The sequence below is a fragment of the Ornithodoros turicata genome, chromosome 5, assembly GCF_037126465.1.
Source record: "Ornithodoros turicata isolate Travis chromosome 5, ASM3712646v1, whole genome shotgun sequence".
In the NCBI taxonomy this organism is placed as follows: Eukaryota; Metazoa; Arthropoda; class Arachnida; order Ixodida; family Argasidae; genus Ornithodoros; species Ornithodoros turicata.
Genome location: NC_088205.1, coordinates 79,064,740 through 79,084,410, shown reverse-complemented (window position 1 = coordinate 79,084,410; position 19,671 = coordinate 79,064,740). Strand labels below are relative to the sequence as shown.

Genomic DNA, 19,671 nt, shown 5'->3' with positions numbered 1-19,671 from the left:
TAAATTGAGCGTTTGAGCGATGTAGCATCTGTAGTTATAAAATACGTACGTGGGAAAGTTAGCATGAATAAATTGCATTGCATTGTGGTAATATAACTTAGGTCAAGTGTTGCTGCAATACTGGTGAATTGTGAGTGTTTGAAATGGACGCTTGTGTTGTTGAAAAAAGCAGCAAACATGTGCAGTAGTGCCTCTATGATACAATCCTGTACCAGACATATCCCGTACCCAACGTATCCCGTACCCAACGTATCCCGTACCCAACGTATCCCGTACCCAACGTATCCCGTACCCAACGTATCCCGTATCCTACATATCGCTATGCAACATTACTACTTGGCATTGACCAATAGTGTGGCTAGCATCGACGGGCACTGAATCTATACTTAGAAGCTATTACTATGTTTATAAAGCAGATGCCATTTAAATCTTGGCATACTTGAGCTTCATTGCTCTAACTTCCTCCTAACGCATTATTGTCTAAAAGAAATATGTTTTGGGTGGTTCGTTTCCCTTACCTGACTTTCAGAAAGATGCATCTTCTAAGTCCCATAGTGTCCCGGTCTGTTTTTATGTCCGGAGAAGCATGTTTGACTTCTGCTTTGTGCATGTGCATGTATGTGAAGGATGATGTAAATGTGATGAAAGGTGTTTGGTGCCTAAGAGACATTTAAATGTGTTTCTGTCACGCTGTGATTTTGCTTTGGCCTGTCTTCTGGTTTGCATGCGTGAGGTGCGCTTCTCTTCATTGTACACTTGGAAACGCACACTTTGAAATGAGAAAGAATGGAAAATCGGTCATTGGCATACTGCTGGTCAAACAATGATGGTCTGTGTAAGTGGTGCAGTGGTGCTCAAATTGTACTAGGATCTGTAACTGCATATCTTAGGAGAAATTTCTGAAATTATTGCCCATTTTGTAAGGTGTAATGAAAATCATTATTGCAAGCACACAAGTGGCATCGTTGAATGCAAGTTTCATGAATGATATTCCTGTGCAAACATCATGGTAAACCAAGAAGTGTCATTGTAATAGAAGAAAAGATAATTGTATTACTTTTAAAGCGCATCTTTCAAATTTCATGCTTCCATATGCATGTGACTATCACAGATGCAGGTCAGAACCAAATGGGGTGGGGTGGGGTGGGGGGGATGCAGCATATGTGGATTCCTATCAAAACGCAGGTTTTATTTATTTTATTTATTGTTTTATCGTGTTCTCATAGCAATCCTGATCTCTATCTCAAACTTTATTTTATGATAACAAGGTTCATGCACAGATAGAGAGAGATACGTAGATGCGGAGAGACATTTCATAGAATTAATTGTCAGCCTTTGTGGCCTGGGCCCCTCTAAATTACAATAGTAGTTTATGAAGAGATAATTTAAGACACCGATAATTTAAATTAGGATAATCTCAGTCTCTCTAACCACCAACGTTAATGCATCACAAGCCTTGTAAGAATGCAGATCTGGTCTGGGTGTGACCTGCACCCCGACATGGATTGTGAAGCTTTGACATTGGTGGCTGACAAGACAGCTAACGTGGACGGATAGGATAGGTATAACATCTATTTGGGCACCACTGTTCCCAGGATTCCACACAATAATATAGTTTGCTTGCTCCACTTTCGCACAAAAAGCACCACTTGGATCATGATTCGATGAGCAGTGAACTAATTGAAGTGCATTTCTCTCTTTTCAATGCGGTTTAAATCGGGTGCAGGATACTGTGGGCATAGATGTTGAGACGCTCGAGAGCTCGTCATTTTTCTCGGTTAGTACCACTCCTAATTAGCGTCCTCTGATTAGCACGCTCACATCACTGACACGATTTGCTTGGGCTTTGATGGTTTTTTTTAGCTGCGGTGATGCTAGACGTGCTTTTGCATGAGGGCAAGTGGAAACGGGTGGGATAACACAAATTGTGCAGGCAGCGCTTGTGGCATGTGCGTAGGTTGGCATAATGACCTAACATAATTAGGGCCTGACTTTTTAGGGTTAAACCCGTATCCGCCCGATATTTACCCCCCGAACGAAATCTGTAAAATTCAGGTTTAACCCGAATCTACCCGAAAACATCCGGATCGCATGGCACACTCATAAGCGTGCATTAAAATAAAGTTTGATAACATTGCTAAACATTAGTTCCATGTTAAGACAAATTTTTATTAAACAAAAAAAAAATCACCCGAATACACCCGAATTCCTGACGACAGAATATGCCGTAACGGGATTTAACCCGAATACACCCGAATTTTCAAATGAAAAATATCACCCGATATTTACCCCCCGAATTTGGCCAAAAATAAAACCCGAAAAAGTCAGGCCCTAAACATAATGGCAGTGGCTGTTATCATACTGCCTGCTGTAAAGGGGAGCAGTACCCATACTAATGCTGAGTTTGATGGAAAGCAGATTAATGCTACGTAGCAGAGAAGAGGAGTTTCTTCTTCTTCTTCTGTGGCGTAAATTAGGCCTTTTAATGCGCTACAGTAAGACTAGATTTTATAACCTGCGTTTCCGTGCAACAGTGCTGTATTTTTCATTTGTCTCGTAAAATACCTAGAGACTTTATATTTAGTCCCACCTTGCTGTTATGAACATCGTTAAGATGTGTGCCTGCTAAAAGATAACTCTCAGTAGCTCTGTTGCAAACGTAATGTGCACTGAACTAAAAAGCCGGGTGAGTCGGTGAGTATTCGTACGGACTAGAAGGCTGAAATAATAGAACAAAGGACTAAAGGAGAAACACGCAGGACTGCGCTGCTCCTTTGTTCTGTTTCTGCCTTTTAGTTCACATGGACATAATATGCAATGGCTAAACAATTAACCATTAAAAATTTGGTGTCTGTGTTGAGCATTGTTGATCTAGTCTGCTTTGCTTACTTGGAATGTCGCATCACATGGCACATGTGTAGAGTCTGTGTAGCCTCTGTGTACAGCATTTGAAACTAAATGAAAGCAGAAATGAAGAAATCATTTTTGTGTTTAGGGTAATGTTTTTGGATTTTCCCTTTCTTTGCCTTAAATGTTTACCTAATATACCCCTGGCAAATCGAATACTACCACTTTGTGAAATAATCTAATGTTTCGCTAGTTTCAAGAAAAGGAAGTAAACATATAACAAATGTACCTGTACATAGCTTCATATATTTGGCCCTGATGTCTTAATCATCGACAGTGACATCATTTGCGAATGACATTCTTCTCCTTCGTGTAGCTTGATGCAATACAAACAAATGACATTTGGTGCGAATGTCAATAGCTGTGAATGCCATTCAATTTGGCATGTGACAGGGGTCTTTATACCTAAGATAGCAAAGAAAAATTTGACTCTCAATAATGAATACGTGTTATGAAATGGAAGAGGACAAAAATTTTAGCTGAAAGGAAAACTCTTCGTTATAATAATAATAACAATATTTATTTACTGAATCACAAAATGTGACTTTTTTATGGCATTCAATAAATTTTAGTGCTTGTGCTGTTCATTTGACTAACATGTCTGACCATTTTCGAATAAATAAATAAATAAAGTGTGCGCATAAGTACATTTGCAGCCTTTATTTCTTTGTTAGCTCGAGTACCATTCGCGACATTAAAAGCCACACCCAGTTCCCATCATGCTGGGTGAGAACGCTCTGATAGGCTAGTTTTGTGGAATGGGAAAGTAAAAGTGTAATGTGGTGACGTTTAGTACTACATCATGCTTGCTTCCCAAATGGCAGAACACACTGGAGGAGATTGTGACTGCCACTGCTTATCTGGAGCTGTTCCTGCGGACAGTGACGGAACCGCAGTTGCTGATGGTCCTGTTCCGCTTCGTGCTCACGGAGAAGTACGAAGACCACCTGGTGGTCAACACTTTGATAAATCGACTGGGATCGCACTCGAGGGTAGGTTACGTCCCGGCAGAATGCGGACTCTCGGTTTGGCCACCCTGTGCATGGAAATTGTCTGATGTTGCAGCTATGCCTTGTAACGATGGCCCTGTTTCGAACACTGCTGGACTTCAACTGCGAGGATGTGATGCTGGAGTTGGTTTTCAAGTGAGCACCTTTCTTGGTCTCTGTGGTGTAGAGCAGTTTTGTTTGCCTGATTGTAACAGCTGGAATAGTGTAACGATATCTAGTGTTTTGATTTGATAGTTTGATTGAACTGTGCTGATTGATCTGTGGTTTGATTGAGCTGTGGAGGCACATGGGAGCTCCAGTGCTTGCTGTTGTAGTACAGCTTGGGACAAAAGTTTACGGAACACGGCAGTGACATATGTTTTTCATTGGAGCGGCACCTACTAGCTATCTGGAAGAGATCAAATAAGAAATATAGACAAACAACTGAGATGGAAGTGGCGACAATACGGAAGTAGCAATATACTAACTATTGGTCATGATTCATCATTTCGTAAACACTCAACTGTGTAGTTATCCTAAGTATGTTGTTAATCTCTCATGTTTTTGTATCTGGTTCCATTTTGGTATGACCTGCTGTTACCAATCATGCGTGTATTGATTCTGTGTTGTTGTATCTGGATAGTCGATGCACTGACAGCTGCATTGTCATAGTCGTAACCCAGCCGCCAATGTAAGGACCCTCGGGATATGTATTGTGATATCGATAATGAAAAGTAGGGTGTGACAGTTAAAATGAATTGAAACACATAAAGCCATTGTTCCACGTTGACGCTTGTCTGGAAAGTAATGAGTAGGGCCCGGATTTTCGGGCACTAACAGGTAGCGCTCTTCACTGGATAAATCATTCTATGCCAACCAACCTTCGGAACCGTACTGTTTTATCTTCCGATTGGAAGGAATGTTGATACATAAAGCAGTGCACACCCCCTTTCTCAGCTTATCGGGAGACAGAGCGATCTCATCCGCGATGATGATTGGCATACTGCGTGCTATGCGGTCAAGAGCGCCCCCTGTAAGTGCCCAAAAATCCGGGCCCTAGTAATGACGTCTGCAATAGCTGTTCCTGCTTTCTTTTTCTTTTTCAGATATCTGATTCCATGCTCTCACGTAATGGTCAGCCAACGAAGCCGAGTTCGCGACGTTGACTTTTACAGCATGGCTGCCGAAAAGTTCCTCTCCCTCATCCCATCCAGCTGCCACACTTCAAGCGCCGACGAAAGCCCGATCTCCCGCAACCTCCGCCACCCACGCGAGAGCCTCCTCCCTGACGACGTTGCAAATTCCGAGGGAAGCTTTCGCGCGAAAGGCGGCCAGCGCCGGTCCATCTCCACGACCTTCCCGAGCTCGGACTCGTCCGCGGCGGAAAGCCCCAAAATGGCGCAGAACGGAAGTCAGTGGCACGTGTCGGACGACACGGGGTACCACCTGTACCTCTTGGACGCCCGTCACCAAGTTCGTGCGGTGCGGAAAGCGTGCACCGCGTGGTCGTCGTCTTACGATGGCAGCAGCTCGGACACCAACGGGGTGACGCCAGATCGAACAGAGTGCGGTGGCGACGACGGTTCTGTGTCGGCCGGGGACTCGGGGGTCTTTGTGACGAAAGAGGGCGTCAAGGGGGGTTTCGAGGCGTTCGGCAGCCCGGACATTGGGCCGTTCCTCGGGATTTTGCTCGCGCGGCTGGAGATGATGCCTCAGAATGACGTGTACACGAACCTGCAGCTGACGTCTTTGGTGAGCCGGTTGGCCTTGTATCCGCAGCCCCTTCTACGATCGTTCCTGCTGAGTCATTCGCTGGTGTTTCAGCCGAGCATACGTTCCCTGTTTCAGGTATGTTGCTCCGCTAACCCTTGGGGGGCCCCGCTTGGGGAACTAGTAAGGGTACCGGGACTTCCTTTGCTGCTCCTACAAACGTGGAGGTTATAAGAAATGAGGCTCGAGGAAAAAAAAAAAGTGGGAAAAGAAAAGATAAATGGGGAAGAGCAGTGTGGGTTTGTTTTAACATTCGTGCTTGCGATCTGCCACATTAGATACGAGCACCGCTAGGTTTTTGTTACTAGAGTTGGCAAAGTTGAGCAGCAATGCGTTTTGTATCTAGTGCGCATCTAGTGCTTCCTAATCTAATTCGTCCCGTGCTTTCCCCGTGGTGAAGTCCCGCAAAAATTGTCATCTGTACAGCCTGCGACCACGTATGTTTGGAGCCTGAAGTTTTAGGGTTTTACCCGATTCTTCCCCGAATTTGCACCCCAAATTGAAGGTTGCCTCATTAGGGTGAAACCCCGATCTTTACCCGGTAAATTGCCCTCACTGGGATCTCTGTAGGAATGCACAAACTTATTTATTTGGCAGCAAATGCAGTTCCATCCCCGTTTGTACCAAACCACTACACTTAGTTTGAGTTAACCGAGCCCGATTTCTCCTCGAATTTAGCATACTGGAAGTTTTTTTCACCAGAATTCGCATGAATTTAGTGCACATATTTGTTTACCCGATTTTTACCCCCCGAATTTAGAAAAAAATATTTCCCGAAAACTTCAGGCTCTACGTATGTTACAAGAAAAGCCCCTAGCTTTCTGCGGCGAAAAATTAACACATCTGCGAAGTGGGACATACAAAACGGCAGGATTCTGTGGGCAAGACAAAACGAGCAAAGAAATGTTGCAGCGTTCTCCCGAGTTCACTTACCGACTTGTCCCACGCGCTTTTCCTGCCTTTTGTAACTTTTCAGTGAGCAAAGAAAATTAGACAATTTCTCTCCAGGCGTTCCTGTGGTTACATTTTCTTTCATCTTGTCATGTGCAGCCACGCAAGTTCCGACACTATTCAGTTGCATGAAGTATTGCAGTCGAGACTGATTGAGCATAACCCGCGAAAATGTGGCTGATCGATTGAAATCCTTCCATAATTCTCTGAATATTCCGAAAAAATTGCCATAAGTGAATATTGCCGTAAGGCAGTGTAGCGTATATGCATAAATAAATAAATAACAAAACACACAATTCTGAGGGGAACAGCAGGTTCCGCGAGACATGGCCAATACCGCGAAATTTCACGGAATCGCGGGAAGCTAGGGACTCTAATTACAAGTGTCATATGTTAGAGCATACAGAATGAGTAGAGCCTGAAGTTTTCGGGAAATATTTTTTCCTAAATTCGGGGTGTAAAAATCTGTAAATAAACATGTGCTCTAAGGTCACGCGAATTAGAGTGAAACAAAACTTCCAGTATGCTAAATTAGGGGAGAAATCTGGCTCAGTTACTCCAACTGGCTGTACTTGTTTTTTTACAAATGGTGATGTAACTGCATTTGCTGCCAAACAAGTTAGTGTGCATTCCTACAGACGTCTGAGTGAGGGCAATTTGCCGGGTAAAAATCGGGGTTTCACCCTAATGAGGCGACCTTCAATTCGGGATGCAAATTCGGGGAAGAATCGGGTTAAGCCGTAATACTTCAGTCTCTAAGAATGAGTGATGCTATCAGCTACACATATATAGATGGACTGCAAATAACCTGAACGGGCCTGAACGGAAGACTGATTCTAGGCTTCTAATCAACCGTCGACCGGCGTCACACATGCTGCCCTAGTTAACACATTCACGTGCAGTCACCTAGCGAGCTGGGCAGTACGTTTAACATCCTTCGGCACTAGCTTCTTGTTCCCCCTTTTTCTGATGAAGTATATTTCCCCCCTTTTTTTCCCCCTTTTTAAGTACACCAGTCCCTGTTTCTACTCCTGCGTTTTGTGTACCTGGCAGTCCTTTTTATCGTGCAAATAACCTGAACACAGCGTTTTTCATTGTAGTCCGAGCAGCTATTCAAACACAAGTGCGTCGTGCTTTTGTAGGTATTGGGATCACTCAAGCACAAAGTGGATAGCTATTCGCACACCTTGCCAAATTTTGAGGAGCTCTTGGGCCGGGCAAGGCAGTTCTTTGTAACGAGGGAAGAGCGGCTCCTGGGTGAGGGGCCTCCCAGACATTACGGAGGTGACGCGCCCGTTCGACGAAGCTACAGCTTCAGCCAGGGCTTCATCCGAGGTGCATTCTTCGCGGGAAGTGGCAATGGAAACGTCCGCTCAGCCGCAATGTTCTCGGTTTCAGGTGATGCCAAACGACGGAGCTTCAGTAATCTCTTTCGACGACTCGGAGATCGGGCTAGCCCACGAGCACCAGCGCTGCAGTCTATTCCAGATCAAAGAGGATACAGGTGCCTAGAGTAATGACTTTTGCATGTGGTTGTTGGGTACTGATAGGTAGTCGTGTTTTAATGAAAGCCTGAGAGTGGGCGCACAGCTAGCATGCATCTAAGCCATTAGGTGGTGTTATCTAAGCTACATATATGTAAGTCCTTGTTTAATATTCTTTTTTATGCGTTTTGAAATTTGGGGTGCAAAAATCTGGTTTTATTTCAGGAGCCATTAATACGGCAAAATTGGGCACTATCTGGTCTTCGGGCAGAAAATTTGCATTTCAGATGAACACTAGATGTGAAGTGCCTCTGTTGAATGTGCATTGCTTAGCATTCTCCATTGGTGGTGCTGGTAGCTGGTATTGGTGGTACTGGTACCGGTAGCATCCGTACTGGTGGCTGAATTTGCACTTCGACAAGTTTGTGTTCAGGCTTTTTCGAGTTTTATTCGTAGCCGACTCTGGTGAAAAAAATAAGAGGGATAAAAATGGGTTTTACTGGGTTTAACGCAAGGCCCTACAATACCCCAATTTGCAACACTGAAACGTGCTTAGAGTTACTCGTGCTTCAGTTGCAGAACTGTCTCTTATATGCGCTAATATATGCGTGGAGTCTCACTAATTTGTGAAATCAGTTGTGCCATCAGACAGACGTTGTGTCACGTGCAGGTACATCTCGTCCGTATCGAGGGACACGGAGGAAGACCTGAAGCTGGAGTCCATCAAGACCCGGCATGCTGTGCTGTGTGCTGTTGTACTGGAGGAGTTTCTAAAAGAATTAGCCGCTATCAGCCAGGAGCATGCCGTTCAGCAGTTGGCGCTCTGACACCCTGTTCACGTTCAGTTCGACCCGAAATGTTGGCCGTCGTTTCTGGGCTGAATCCCATCCACTCAAACACAGTCGCGCTAGCGTTTTGTGTGCCGTCCGTTTCCATGGTTCCTGCTGCGTATTTGGGAGCAGTTTCGGCAGTCCCGCCCTCTACATCGATGTCGGGATTTTATCTGCATCAGCTTTTTGTTTTAGTTGACCCGGTATGTTCAGTATTTGTGGCACAGTTTGCTATAGTATCACCTCTTTAGGTAAGTTAGGCCAGCAGTTTGTTACTAGAGCTTTTACCAGTCAGTGAGGGTAAAGACATCCATTACGCGAATTATAATGTGATAATAGGTTGCACCCATTTTTGAATGCTTTATTTTAAAGTTGTCGCGTCAGCCGTTTGTGTGCAGACGACAAGGGATAGCACATTTGGTTTGTGATAATTTGGTGTTTCTTGTAGTACGAGTCTCGTATTTTATTACTGCAGCTCTGGGTACTGACTTAAGCTTCCTCTTTGTCGCAGGTTCATGCTTTTTTTTTGTTGTTTTTTTCGTCACCCTAAATTTGCCGTCCAGCCAGTGCACTTGTAATGTGCAACTGTTAAGTATGTCACCACTACAAGTCCTGTTTCTATTGTTTATCTACTCCTATTTATGTATGCGTATCTAAGTATACATGTTTGCATGTTGCAAATATGTTTATGCATTTACGCATGCACATTTTTCTTTGCACGTCCTTTACGTAAACTAACGTAAGCTGTGTACCGACGAAAAAGTCTCGACGTAGATTTCAAATCGTACTCCAATGATAGAAAGCAGCTCGGAGGTTGTCAGCGGTGAGCATGCGTAAAGCCAAGCTGGGGCTTGTAAGAAAGCACGCTTGTAAATAAGTGTAAACATATACGTACTTCTGCAAAAGGGAGGTTATTTTCTTAGCTTTTGTGTGGCACGCTTTCCACCAGCTGCATGTACATAGAACAGAGGTCTATAAAAAACAGTTGGGTGCTTCCAGCAGAAACAAAGCCGTGCATTTGACAAGCAGCTGTATTCTCCGTGTTTTAGTGAAACAGTTTGTAAAATGGATGATGACACAGTTTTTCTCTCTCTCATCTTGGAACAAAAGAAGCTTCCTTGTCGATAGTGCAGAATTACGTTCAGAACTAGCGGACGAACTATCAGGACGCTATGAATTGAGGCTGTGAATGTGATGTAGACATATCTCGGTGAGCCTGCAACAGATCTGGCTACAGAGTGTACATAGTGTATGTTGCGTTGTTTTTTTGTTGACTACTCAAACTGGTGGTTTGACTTTGAATTTGTATATCGTATTTAATGCGTGGTACAAGATGGAACTCTACATTTTAGTTTTTCTTGCAGCTGCAATTTTTAAAGAACGTGACAACATTTAAAAAAAGAAGAAAGATGAGAAAAGCAGTCTTAAAGTTTAGCTGCCTTTCTGGTATAATCTTAACAACTTTCAAGGGCCTATTTTTTTTCTTCTTTACATTCAATGCAATGAGCCCAAAGGGCTATGACCTCAGTGATACCTCTTGTCTTGTTTTATGCTCGGCAGTTTTAAGTTATTGACAGAGTTATGTTTCTGTATCTATCATGTTTGAAAGCGCATGGTTCATAATGTTATTTGAAGTTTGTAAGTGGGATGTTTAAACATTAGAAGAACATTTCAAGCAAAACAAGAAGAGGTGCATTAGAAAGGAAATACTAGTATATAATGGGAGCCAGATTTGGTGCCCCTAAGGCCAGTTTCACCAACACTAATTAACTTTAAACCAAGATCATGCTTCCCTTAAACTTGAAGTTAGCCGTCAATTCTTTCTTGGTAACGTTAGTTAGTGACTTGGGGTGAATTGCAGTAACACTAGCTAACATTAGAGAAAAAGGGCTGAGTCGTAATTTCAAGTTAAGGTTTACTCGATCCGGTGTTGGTGACACTGGCCCTAAGCTGTGCAAGTGCTGTAAGCTTTCCAGCTCTCAACATATTCTGTCTGTAACATGTAAACAGATGTTTCCAAGTCTTTCAAGAGCAGCACTCAAGAATGTGCATAATGTGAAAAGCCTGTGCGGCATGTTACTATTTATGCCATGCTGTACATGAAAGTTTACATCAGAAATAATTTTTTTGTCCTACCCAACTTTGTACATTCCACTTTGACAAAGGAAGAGAGACAACCTACTCTATGCTTATCACTCCTGCCTCCGAAAACCCAAAATTGCAGACGTAACCTTTATGAAACGCCGTAGCGCGGGAAGGCTGTGCTCCGCGCGGAGTCGCTGACGTCGGGTCGATACACCGAAAGCTAGAAACAGTGCTCGGTGTAACGGGTGCCAAAGCTATATCGACAGTACTTGATCGACCGATATAGCTTCTGACTATGCATCTGCTTAAACAGCCGAATCCCTGGATTTTTGCATCAGTGCGATAAATGTGAAGTCGGCAATTGAAATACCTTGGTAAAGCACTAAGTGCTCACGTTCTTGAAGCGAACCATAGTGGTGAACCAGCTGTGGTCATATTGTTTGTGTAAAATGGAGATAAATAGGGGCTTTGGAGCTGTTGTTACAAATAAATTGTTTTGAGAATGAGTTTTTCGGTGACATTGTGACCTTTTTTGCTGACGGAATGTAACTGTGACTCTTTAGTTACACTACCAAGAGATTTTGAACATCACTCTTGCGGGAATTGTAGCAGACGACGCATGTTTCAGTCTGAGGAGCGCTTAGAAACACTCGCATAAATACAAGTGTGTACGTATTTCATACGTTGGGCGGGAAGCAACATTGTGTGGTACAGTACATACTGCATGATATAGAATGCCCTAATATTATAGGCAGTGCGGCATTATTGCTGAATGGGTATTTGAAGTAATTCGTGCAGGTTTATCAACGTACCTATGAAACAAAAACATTCTCACGTAAATAATTTACTAACTGAACACTCAAACATGTGAACATTGTTAGTGTGAATCAAAAACTGCACGACAGCAAAATCCCTTGTATGTGCGTTATAAGTACTATTCGCTATCATCTAGCAGCAGCAGATGACTCAACTATGTGCCGCATCGTAACTGTAGCCTACTGCCGAGAGTTACTGCTCTGGGGTTACACTGGCAGTTTTTTGCCAGAGGGTTAGGACCCCATTTCCACTACTCTGAATTTTCACCAGTTTAGAGTGACTTGAGAGTAAAACTGGAGATCAGCAAGAAAAGTTCAATAAGTGGGTTCAATAACAAAGCGCACCATACAACACACTTTATGCAAAAATTTTGCCGATTTCATACATCAGGGGGTTCAGCAATTAATCTATCCTGATATGACTTCACTGCACCTTATTACCACCTGCTGTGCTGTCTGAGGATTTCCCTGGGCTTTCCTGAAGACTTTTCAAACGTATGTCGGCACAGTTCCCCCTGAAGTCGGCCCAGGACGCATACTAACCCCTCTGTACCCCACTCCTCCTCTGCTGTCCTCCCTCCATCTGTCTTCATCTGTACGCCGCTCACAGTTGCTCCGTGGCGCTAACACAGAATTTAAAAAAGTAAGAAAAACCATCTTATTCCGCTGGGAAGCACGGTACACACGTGTTGAGAAAACTGATGACACCTGAATTATTAAAACTTAAGTTTTATTTTTGTATAACCATTAACGAGTGTTTTTGTAATATATATTATCGCCCTACTGTAACAGAAAATAATTCGAAGCAGTCTCTACTTGAGTAGGCTGCTGCAGATAATACCGAGGAACATTATGAAGCCCACTTGTCTGTTGGCAACGAACTTTCGGCCACAATCGCCAGCGTCGTCCAGCTTTAGCGTCTTGATCTGTAGGGGAAATGCACTCTGTAAACATCCATGCATCCGGTGTGCAACGAAAATATGTACCATGAAGAGGGTACAGGACAAGTTGTACAAGTACATGCTTAGTTTCTACAAGAAAATATATCTTGAAGGAAATTGTATATTTATTTCTTCTCCCTTTCTTTTCGTTTTTGCTTTTCTGCAATTAACTTCGGACTCGTATAACATTTTGATGTATGAATACTGCACGTAAAATGTAGCACACAAATGTGTGGAGCAGCAACATCAACATTTTCAGCAAGTTTGATGGGCATTTGGAAATTACGTAATCTTGTGCACTAGGAAGGCCATGTAGCGACAAATTTCAATGCCAAAGGTATACAGAATCTTTCATCAATAGTATGCCTCAATATATTGCCATCAAAGGAAAGAAAACTATACAAATAATGGATTATGTCATAAAATTGATTGCAACACCGAGATCAAGCCTCCAAAGTGATGGGGAACATTCTAGTGTACCAGGAATGTGGTATAATATAAGACACGATTTATGTCACTGTCATCAGTTCACGTTCATAGGTCATTCTTCTTCACGTGCTGCATGCCTTTCCAAATTTTTAAGGAAAGTCCACAAAGTGCAAAAATAATGTTTTTTTTTTTTTGAAGGTACACGTTTTATAGTATATTGTTACCTGGGTAGCCAAATGTCCTGCAGTTGCTATTGTAGCCAAGTAAAATGGCCACGATTGACCAGATGTCCATCCGCACAGAGTCAGGTTTCCAACCATGCTACACGCAAATGCCCAAAGCCATGGCTTGGTCTGTTTGCCAAACTTCAGGGCAGTTGACTTCATGCCTATAATGGCATCGTCTACTCTGTCCTGTAAGGCATAAATTCATCAGTGCGCTGCTGTATGCGAAATCTGAGATGGTACTTGTCGTCTTTTGTCCCCCAGTCTCGGGGTTTTTTAAGTTCTGGAATACTGATCGGGTTTTGGAATGAAAATGAGGGTGCTTGCTCCGAATTTAGTGTCTATCGTGATCAAGTATTTGTCAATTCCTATAAACTCTGTAGATGCTGAAAGATCTTTCAGCAGGTGTAAAATGATTGTGGGCAACAGACGGCATTTGCTGTCGGAGGAGAACACAAGATATCGTGTAATACTGAGCCACAACAGTGCTTTGAATCGAAGTTTATAAAATATTTTTTGTTCCCACGTGATCCAAGAAAATAGTCTTCCCCATTTCAAGCAGCCGTTGACTCGATGCTGTGGGAAATCATGGAATTTACAAGTCTGTGCCGCGGAACTTCGAATTTGCCGCAGCAGAGAACCAGGGGCCTTGACAATAGTCAGAGCAGTCGCTGAAGCTGTATCAGTAATTGTCCCATCAGTTGTATCAGGACAGGGCTAACATAACTGCCTGGTAATTCTTGAGCAACATGTCATTCTGTATGCCAGCACAAATATTAAGAACAGAAATTCTGCTTCTCGGTACTTGTTTCACTGCCGGGAGTTCACAACACTGTGTCCTTTCTGACAGCACAATATCATTTTCCTTTATGCTACGTCAACTGCTGTCTCGCCAATGCCAGATAGCATTGGGAGCGATGATCCAAAGAATGCAGCTGATGAAAAGAAAGGCATGGAAGGAAATCTACGAGAGAAAATCAGCCAGAGTTACTGTGTGTTCATGTCTCTCTGAATGATGCCCTGGTATGGTGACAAGAAGCACGATGTTGGCATTTTGTTGTCTGCTATCTTTGGACCATACTAGCTTTTACAACCAGCTTATCAAATTGTTTGATGCATGAAATGACCTGGTGTGCATAGATTGTGTCATAGACGAGAGTCCAGGACATGGTGGCCATGTAAAGTGGAAGCACAACAGTCCAATCGCACGAGCCGTGGACGGCGGCCCAGCCCAGGAGGGCTCCCCAGTTGAAGGTTAAGCCTGCGTGCAAAAAAAAAAAAAAAGTCTCATTGCCTAAACCTAACTAAACCTAACCATTTTCAGACTCTGCGTTGGAAGAATGACTCACCAAGGGCGAGTTGAGGCCAGTAGGTAATCCGCTTCATTAATGGGTACACGGTGACTAACATGAGGGAGCTAGCTCCGAGCACAATACTGAAAATGCGTTCCGTTCATTTGTACACGTGTCAACTCTTGCTTGGGTAGTGATGTAACTGCGTGCCTACCTGTACCAGTTGAGCTGAAGGAGAATTATGTCCGACAAGGCGAGCAGACCCCCAGCAAAGACTAGTGCGTCGAACCTCGTCAGGTCTCCTCGAGCCAAGGGACGATTCTTTGTCCTTTCCACCTGAGGAAGTAGATAAGTGTCGCGGTATTAAAGGAGCAATGAGGTGACATTTAACCGCGACCTACTGGATTATAACGACCGTGTCATAGGCACCCCTTCCCAGCACCGCATTTGGAAGCTAGCGGTGGCGCCACTCATCGGCCTTGTTACTGCTTCCTCAATTTCTGCAATACTTGGTACTTCAGCTTACCTTAGTATTTTTGTACAAGCGGTGGATATCCCACGGAAGATGTTTCATTCTAAAGTTTATTATCATCATCATTCTACGTGTTTTCGTAGGAGCCGTTGCTGTCGTCTGCTACGATAGTCGTACGTCCGCTTCTGCGCGTTCAAAATTCGAATTTCCGTTGTCCAATCGCGACGTAGATATTGCGGGCCGATGAGTAGCGCCCCCTAGCGTATCGTGCGGACGGGCTCCTTGTAGGGGGTTGCCGATTATGACGTGGTCATAATCGTGGCCTAAAAATAGAAGACTAGGTTTGGGCCATCCCAAACTTCGCAGACTGATAGCCATTTATCTCAAGTTTCATTCAAATTTTTTGTAGGCGCTATGGTCATGTAGAAAGAAAATTAAAAATACAGCAAAATCTCGCCCTATGCATTTTCAATGGCCTATCCCACACAAACACCGCCATTTTTTCTTGTGTCTGCTGCACATTCACATCACTTTCCACGGGTAGCACTGCCTACAACGATGTCATATGCCGATTCTGACGTTATGCACCAATCGTCTTGTTCCAGTCTTGTTCTGTATGCTAGTGCCAGCTGTGTGTGGTGAAATGAAACTGAAGCGCACAGAGCAGAAAATGGCGGATTTTGAGTGAGACAGGCCATTGAAAATGCATGGGGCGAGATTTTGCTTGATTTTTAATTTTTCTTCTACGGGACCATAGTACTCAGAAAAAAATTCCAACAAAACTTCAGACAAATGGCTACCAGCCTGCAAAGTTTGGTGTTGGATGAACCCCGTCTTCTATTTTTACGATGCGATCAAAATGTGTAACGTTTGCTAGGCTAACCCTGTAGTAGGTCGTGCATTTAACGTGACTCAGAACCCTGTCTCGTTCGCCCATCGGGAGCCACCACGCCAAATATCTTTGCTTTGGAGCGTATCGTAACTGTGCAATCAAGATTTACAAAAATGGTCGGAGTAATCAGCCGTGTGACATGGGGAAGTTCCCTGTGCCTTTTTTCTTTGTTTCTGTCTTCTCAGCTCACATGCCGCTCATACCTGCTTGAGCTGTGATGCTCTACGTCACGAGTCACGGCGTTACCTCGTTCTCTGACGCACTCTTTTCGCGAGCGAAATAGTTTTTTTAAACATGTGCGGAACAGAGGCCTCACGCTCGCTCTGTAGGTCACCTGTACTTGTCGTTCTTTTGCAGGAGTCGTCCATTTTATTCATTGCAGAACACAATGCAACAAAAAATGAAGAAAAGGGTAAAAAAATTTGGGGCACCTCAGTGCTGTTCTAGAGGGCTATAAATGACCCTTATTTGCACTGACATGAACTTGCATTCCAGGATTTACAGCAGAACGGGTAATAGACAGGAAAAAAAACGGCAGTCAGTACTGAAAGTCATCAGGCTGTGATGTCACGCGGGAGAGTGTATGTATGAGGTATGTAGTGGGACGCCAGAAAGTCCCTTACTGTATTCTAACTTTGAGTAAGATAATGACGCGACACTCACCTTCTTATCGATATCACGGTCCCACATATCATTGATGGTGCACCCTGCACCTCGCATCAGGACAGCTCCAGCACCGAACAGCGTTAGAAGCCAAAGGTCCGGCAGAGATCCTGATTCTGCAGCTAGTCCTATGCTCCAGAAACCTGGCCAGGCTAATAGCCACGACCCTGAAATGAAGCATTATATTACGGAATTAAAACTGGGTGTCATGCCCTCATCTGCAAGCATACTGGAAGAAGTTGCAACGTCTTTCGTTGAACAATTTCCAGATGACCCATTCCGTACTCTGTAAATCGAATAATGCTCAGACTTAAAATGTCACGGATGAACTTTCATGACTCCGTTCAGCTAATGCTAGTACTGGATAAAAACAAACAAGATCAAACAAGTGGGGCTCGACAGCATATTCCTTACATAACATCCTCAATGTGTATTTATTAACGGATGTGTTTTTCCTTGTGTTGAAGGAAACTCGTGCCTTCCCGCAGGGCAGCAGCGTAGCAAGAAAAATATTTTTCTGGATGGGTTCTGGACGGAAGCGCTACATGGAAGAGAGGAATCCACACTTGTTTTCCCCACTCTCAAATCCACTATCAAAGGCACGATTTGGAGGGGGGGGGTTGAACCCCCAAGCCCCCCCCCCCCATCTAGTTTCACCACTGCCGCAACTCCTTTGAACAGACTCTCGTGCGTAACTGCACAGATACGAGGATGCCCAGTTTCACGAGATGGATTATTTCTTCAGACCCAGTAGTTTACCCAAACTTTCGTCCTTAGGGGGTGTATCTACATGCTTTTGACAATATATTGTGCAATCTTAAAAAATTTTGGGGAGTCCCCCTCCAGACTTTGGAGCAATTGTTATGGGGGTGGGGTCTGGATAAATCACTGTCAAAACCCCTACTACTTCGCTATACTCAGGGGCAGGTTCAGACCCTCTTTTCGGGGGGGGGGGGGGGGGGGAGGGGGGCGGTGTCTTTGTCGGAGCATGTAGTTGGGGAGAGGAGAGAGAAAAATCCTGTGTATAAACTGACGTCTTCGGGGGCGCGATCGCTCCCCCCCTCCTTAAATCCGCCCCTGGATACACTGGAACAGGTGAACTGTTTAGAGTGATTTATCCTGACCCCCCCCCCCCCCCCCCTACACACCCCAAATGTTCAATGACACCTCCTAACTTTTTCACCTGTACCCCCTACAGGGGGTGCCCTTGCGATATGAGCTTTAGACATATGTCGGTAATGATATGTTAAGCTATAATGACATAACTACAATAATGACCCCCCCGCCCCATTTTTTTCCAACACCCCTCCACGCTGGTGATTCTGGATAAACCAGTGACTGCTTACGTGCAAGTGGCCATCAAAAGCAGCCCCAGTCTCACCTATGGGTTTGTCGAGTCGCATCAGCCGTAGGTAAGGTTGTAGCTCCTCGGGGCAGGAACTCACAAACCGATCTGCCAGAGTTCTCTTTGAAGCCACATGCGTAACGCGGGGGTCGTACGCCAAAGGTGCGTGCTTCTTATCGGAAGACAAACTTCGGAAGACTTCACGCTCAACACACGCTGCACTCACTCTATGTTCACATCCTTTTGTCCGTAGGAGACACGAACGGGCTAGAACTGAAGCCGTCTGAGTGGTACGCATAGGGACACACTGTTTCACCAGACATAGTGCTGGCCGTTGAAATACGCATCTCAACATCGCAGGCTAGTGCACAACTACGCGTATGTATCCTATTCATAAGATCCACATGACTACGACTACAAAACGTACGGCACATCGCAGGCAGCCAGACGAGAATACGCACTTTAGTGCAGTTCCTCTATCATTTCCCTCCATTTTGTGCCGGAGTAGTGGAACCGCTACGCTTCTGCACCTATTGTGTTCCACATACAATGCGGATGTCACGATAAAAGCAATGTGAGTTATGATAGCAACAACACCAGATACACAAACATATGACGACGGTTGAGGTCATACAGGAGACATTTCCAGGGATGTGTTCTTGAGAGACCCACAAGTATCCTTGAAGCGAAACTGTTGTCGAAAGCGAGACTGTTGTTGTGGCGATAACTCTGGCCGATTCTTCCGCAAACGCTTTGCGCAACGATGCGATTATGGTAAGTGAATAGCGCAGGCGCGATGTTCTTCCGTGCGCAACGTGCGTATGTCGGCCATGGCGTCTTCGGTTGCTATGGCATTATGGAAGGAGTGCAGAAAACATGCTCTGCGGGCCTTGTTCAATTGCTCAAAGAAAACAGTCGTGGAATTTAAAAAATGTTAAGCAGAAAATTAGGATAATTTATTCCACTTATTTACTGTTGTCTTTTAGCTTTCATAATTGTGTGTTTGACAAGCGCTTTATAGCAGACGACAATTCTCGTTCAACTTGGCCGCTTTGATCCTTACAAACTATGAAGTTCGTCTTTCAAGTTAACTGCGGTAAGCTGTATATTCTGGGTTGAAAGTAGTAAATAAATAAATAATGATTCTGTGTCGAACACGAAGAGCAAAAATTTGACAGAATGATCGATTCTTTTTTTTTTTTTAGTTTATCCGTTTAATTATGGAGAAGATGTAGCCCTACTACTTATGGGGAAATTGTATATTACTTTTAATAACATATAAAACCGCACTACCTCAGTAAGAATCTCGTATATTTGTGACCCCTTGGTTATACGCACACATAAAAATCAAATTACATTTTTATGAAAAGCTACAAAGGGCTTTATCGAAAGCAGCTCCTCGCAGACGATGGTTATCGCGCAATGTGCGCTGAGGCTAGCCGCGTTGACTGTGACCGTGCTATGACTCTGCTGTTCCTTTCCAGATTAATTACAGTTTGTTAGATATACACATCCATCAAAAACAGTAAGTTATGATTACGTGTTCAATAAAATAAATTGCATGCTTCAAGCAAATCGCATA

General features: G+C 44.0%; 2 protein-coding genes across 8 annotated transcripts in view; one reads left to right on the top strand and one right to left on the bottom strand.

The window, feature by feature from the left end:
- Positions 1-11,522, top strand: part of LOC135394894 (FHF complex subunit HOOK-interacting protein 1B-like) — a 36,344-nt gene extending 24,822 nt beyond the window's left edge. For 5 of the 7 annotated variants that reach the window (XM_064625943.1, XM_064625940.1, XM_064625942.1 and 2 more), the window contains 7 exons: positions 1,727-1,777; positions 3,732-3,899; positions 3,973-4,052; positions 5,003-5,744; positions 7,760-7,952; positions 8,016-8,121; positions 8,772-11,522. In XM_064625943.1, the coding sequence (XP_064482013.1) occupies positions 1,727-1,777; positions 3,732-3,899; positions 3,973-4,052; positions 5,003-5,744; positions 7,760-7,952; positions 8,016-8,121; positions 8,772-8,928 (1,497 nt within the window). In that variant the 3' untranslated portion in view covers positions 8,929-11,522. The remainder of the gene's footprint in view (positions 1-1,726; positions 1,778-3,731; positions 3,900-3,972; positions 4,053-5,002; positions 5,745-7,759; positions 7,953-8,015; positions 8,122-8,771) is intronic. The other 2 variants (XM_064625941.1, XM_064625944.1) reach the window with 1 other exon arrangement.
- Positions 11,523-12,544: 1,022 nt separating this feature from the next.
- LOC135396217 (4-hydroxybenzoate polyprenyltransferase, mitochondrial-like) lies at positions 12,545-18,925 on the bottom strand. The gene is made up of 7 exons (XM_064627243.1): positions 18,126-18,925; positions 16,745-16,911; positions 14,932-15,053; positions 14,775-14,860; positions 14,553-14,686; positions 13,426-13,614; positions 12,545-12,757 (listed from the first exon to the last, which is right to left on the bottom strand). The coding sequence occupies exons 1-7, from the start codon at positions 18,442-18,444 to the stop codon at positions 12,644-12,646; spliced, it is 1,131 nt and encodes a 376-aa protein (XP_064483313.1). The 5' UTR covers positions 18,445-18,925; the 3' UTR covers positions 12,545-12,643.
- Positions 18,926-19,671: the final 746 nt, after the last annotated feature.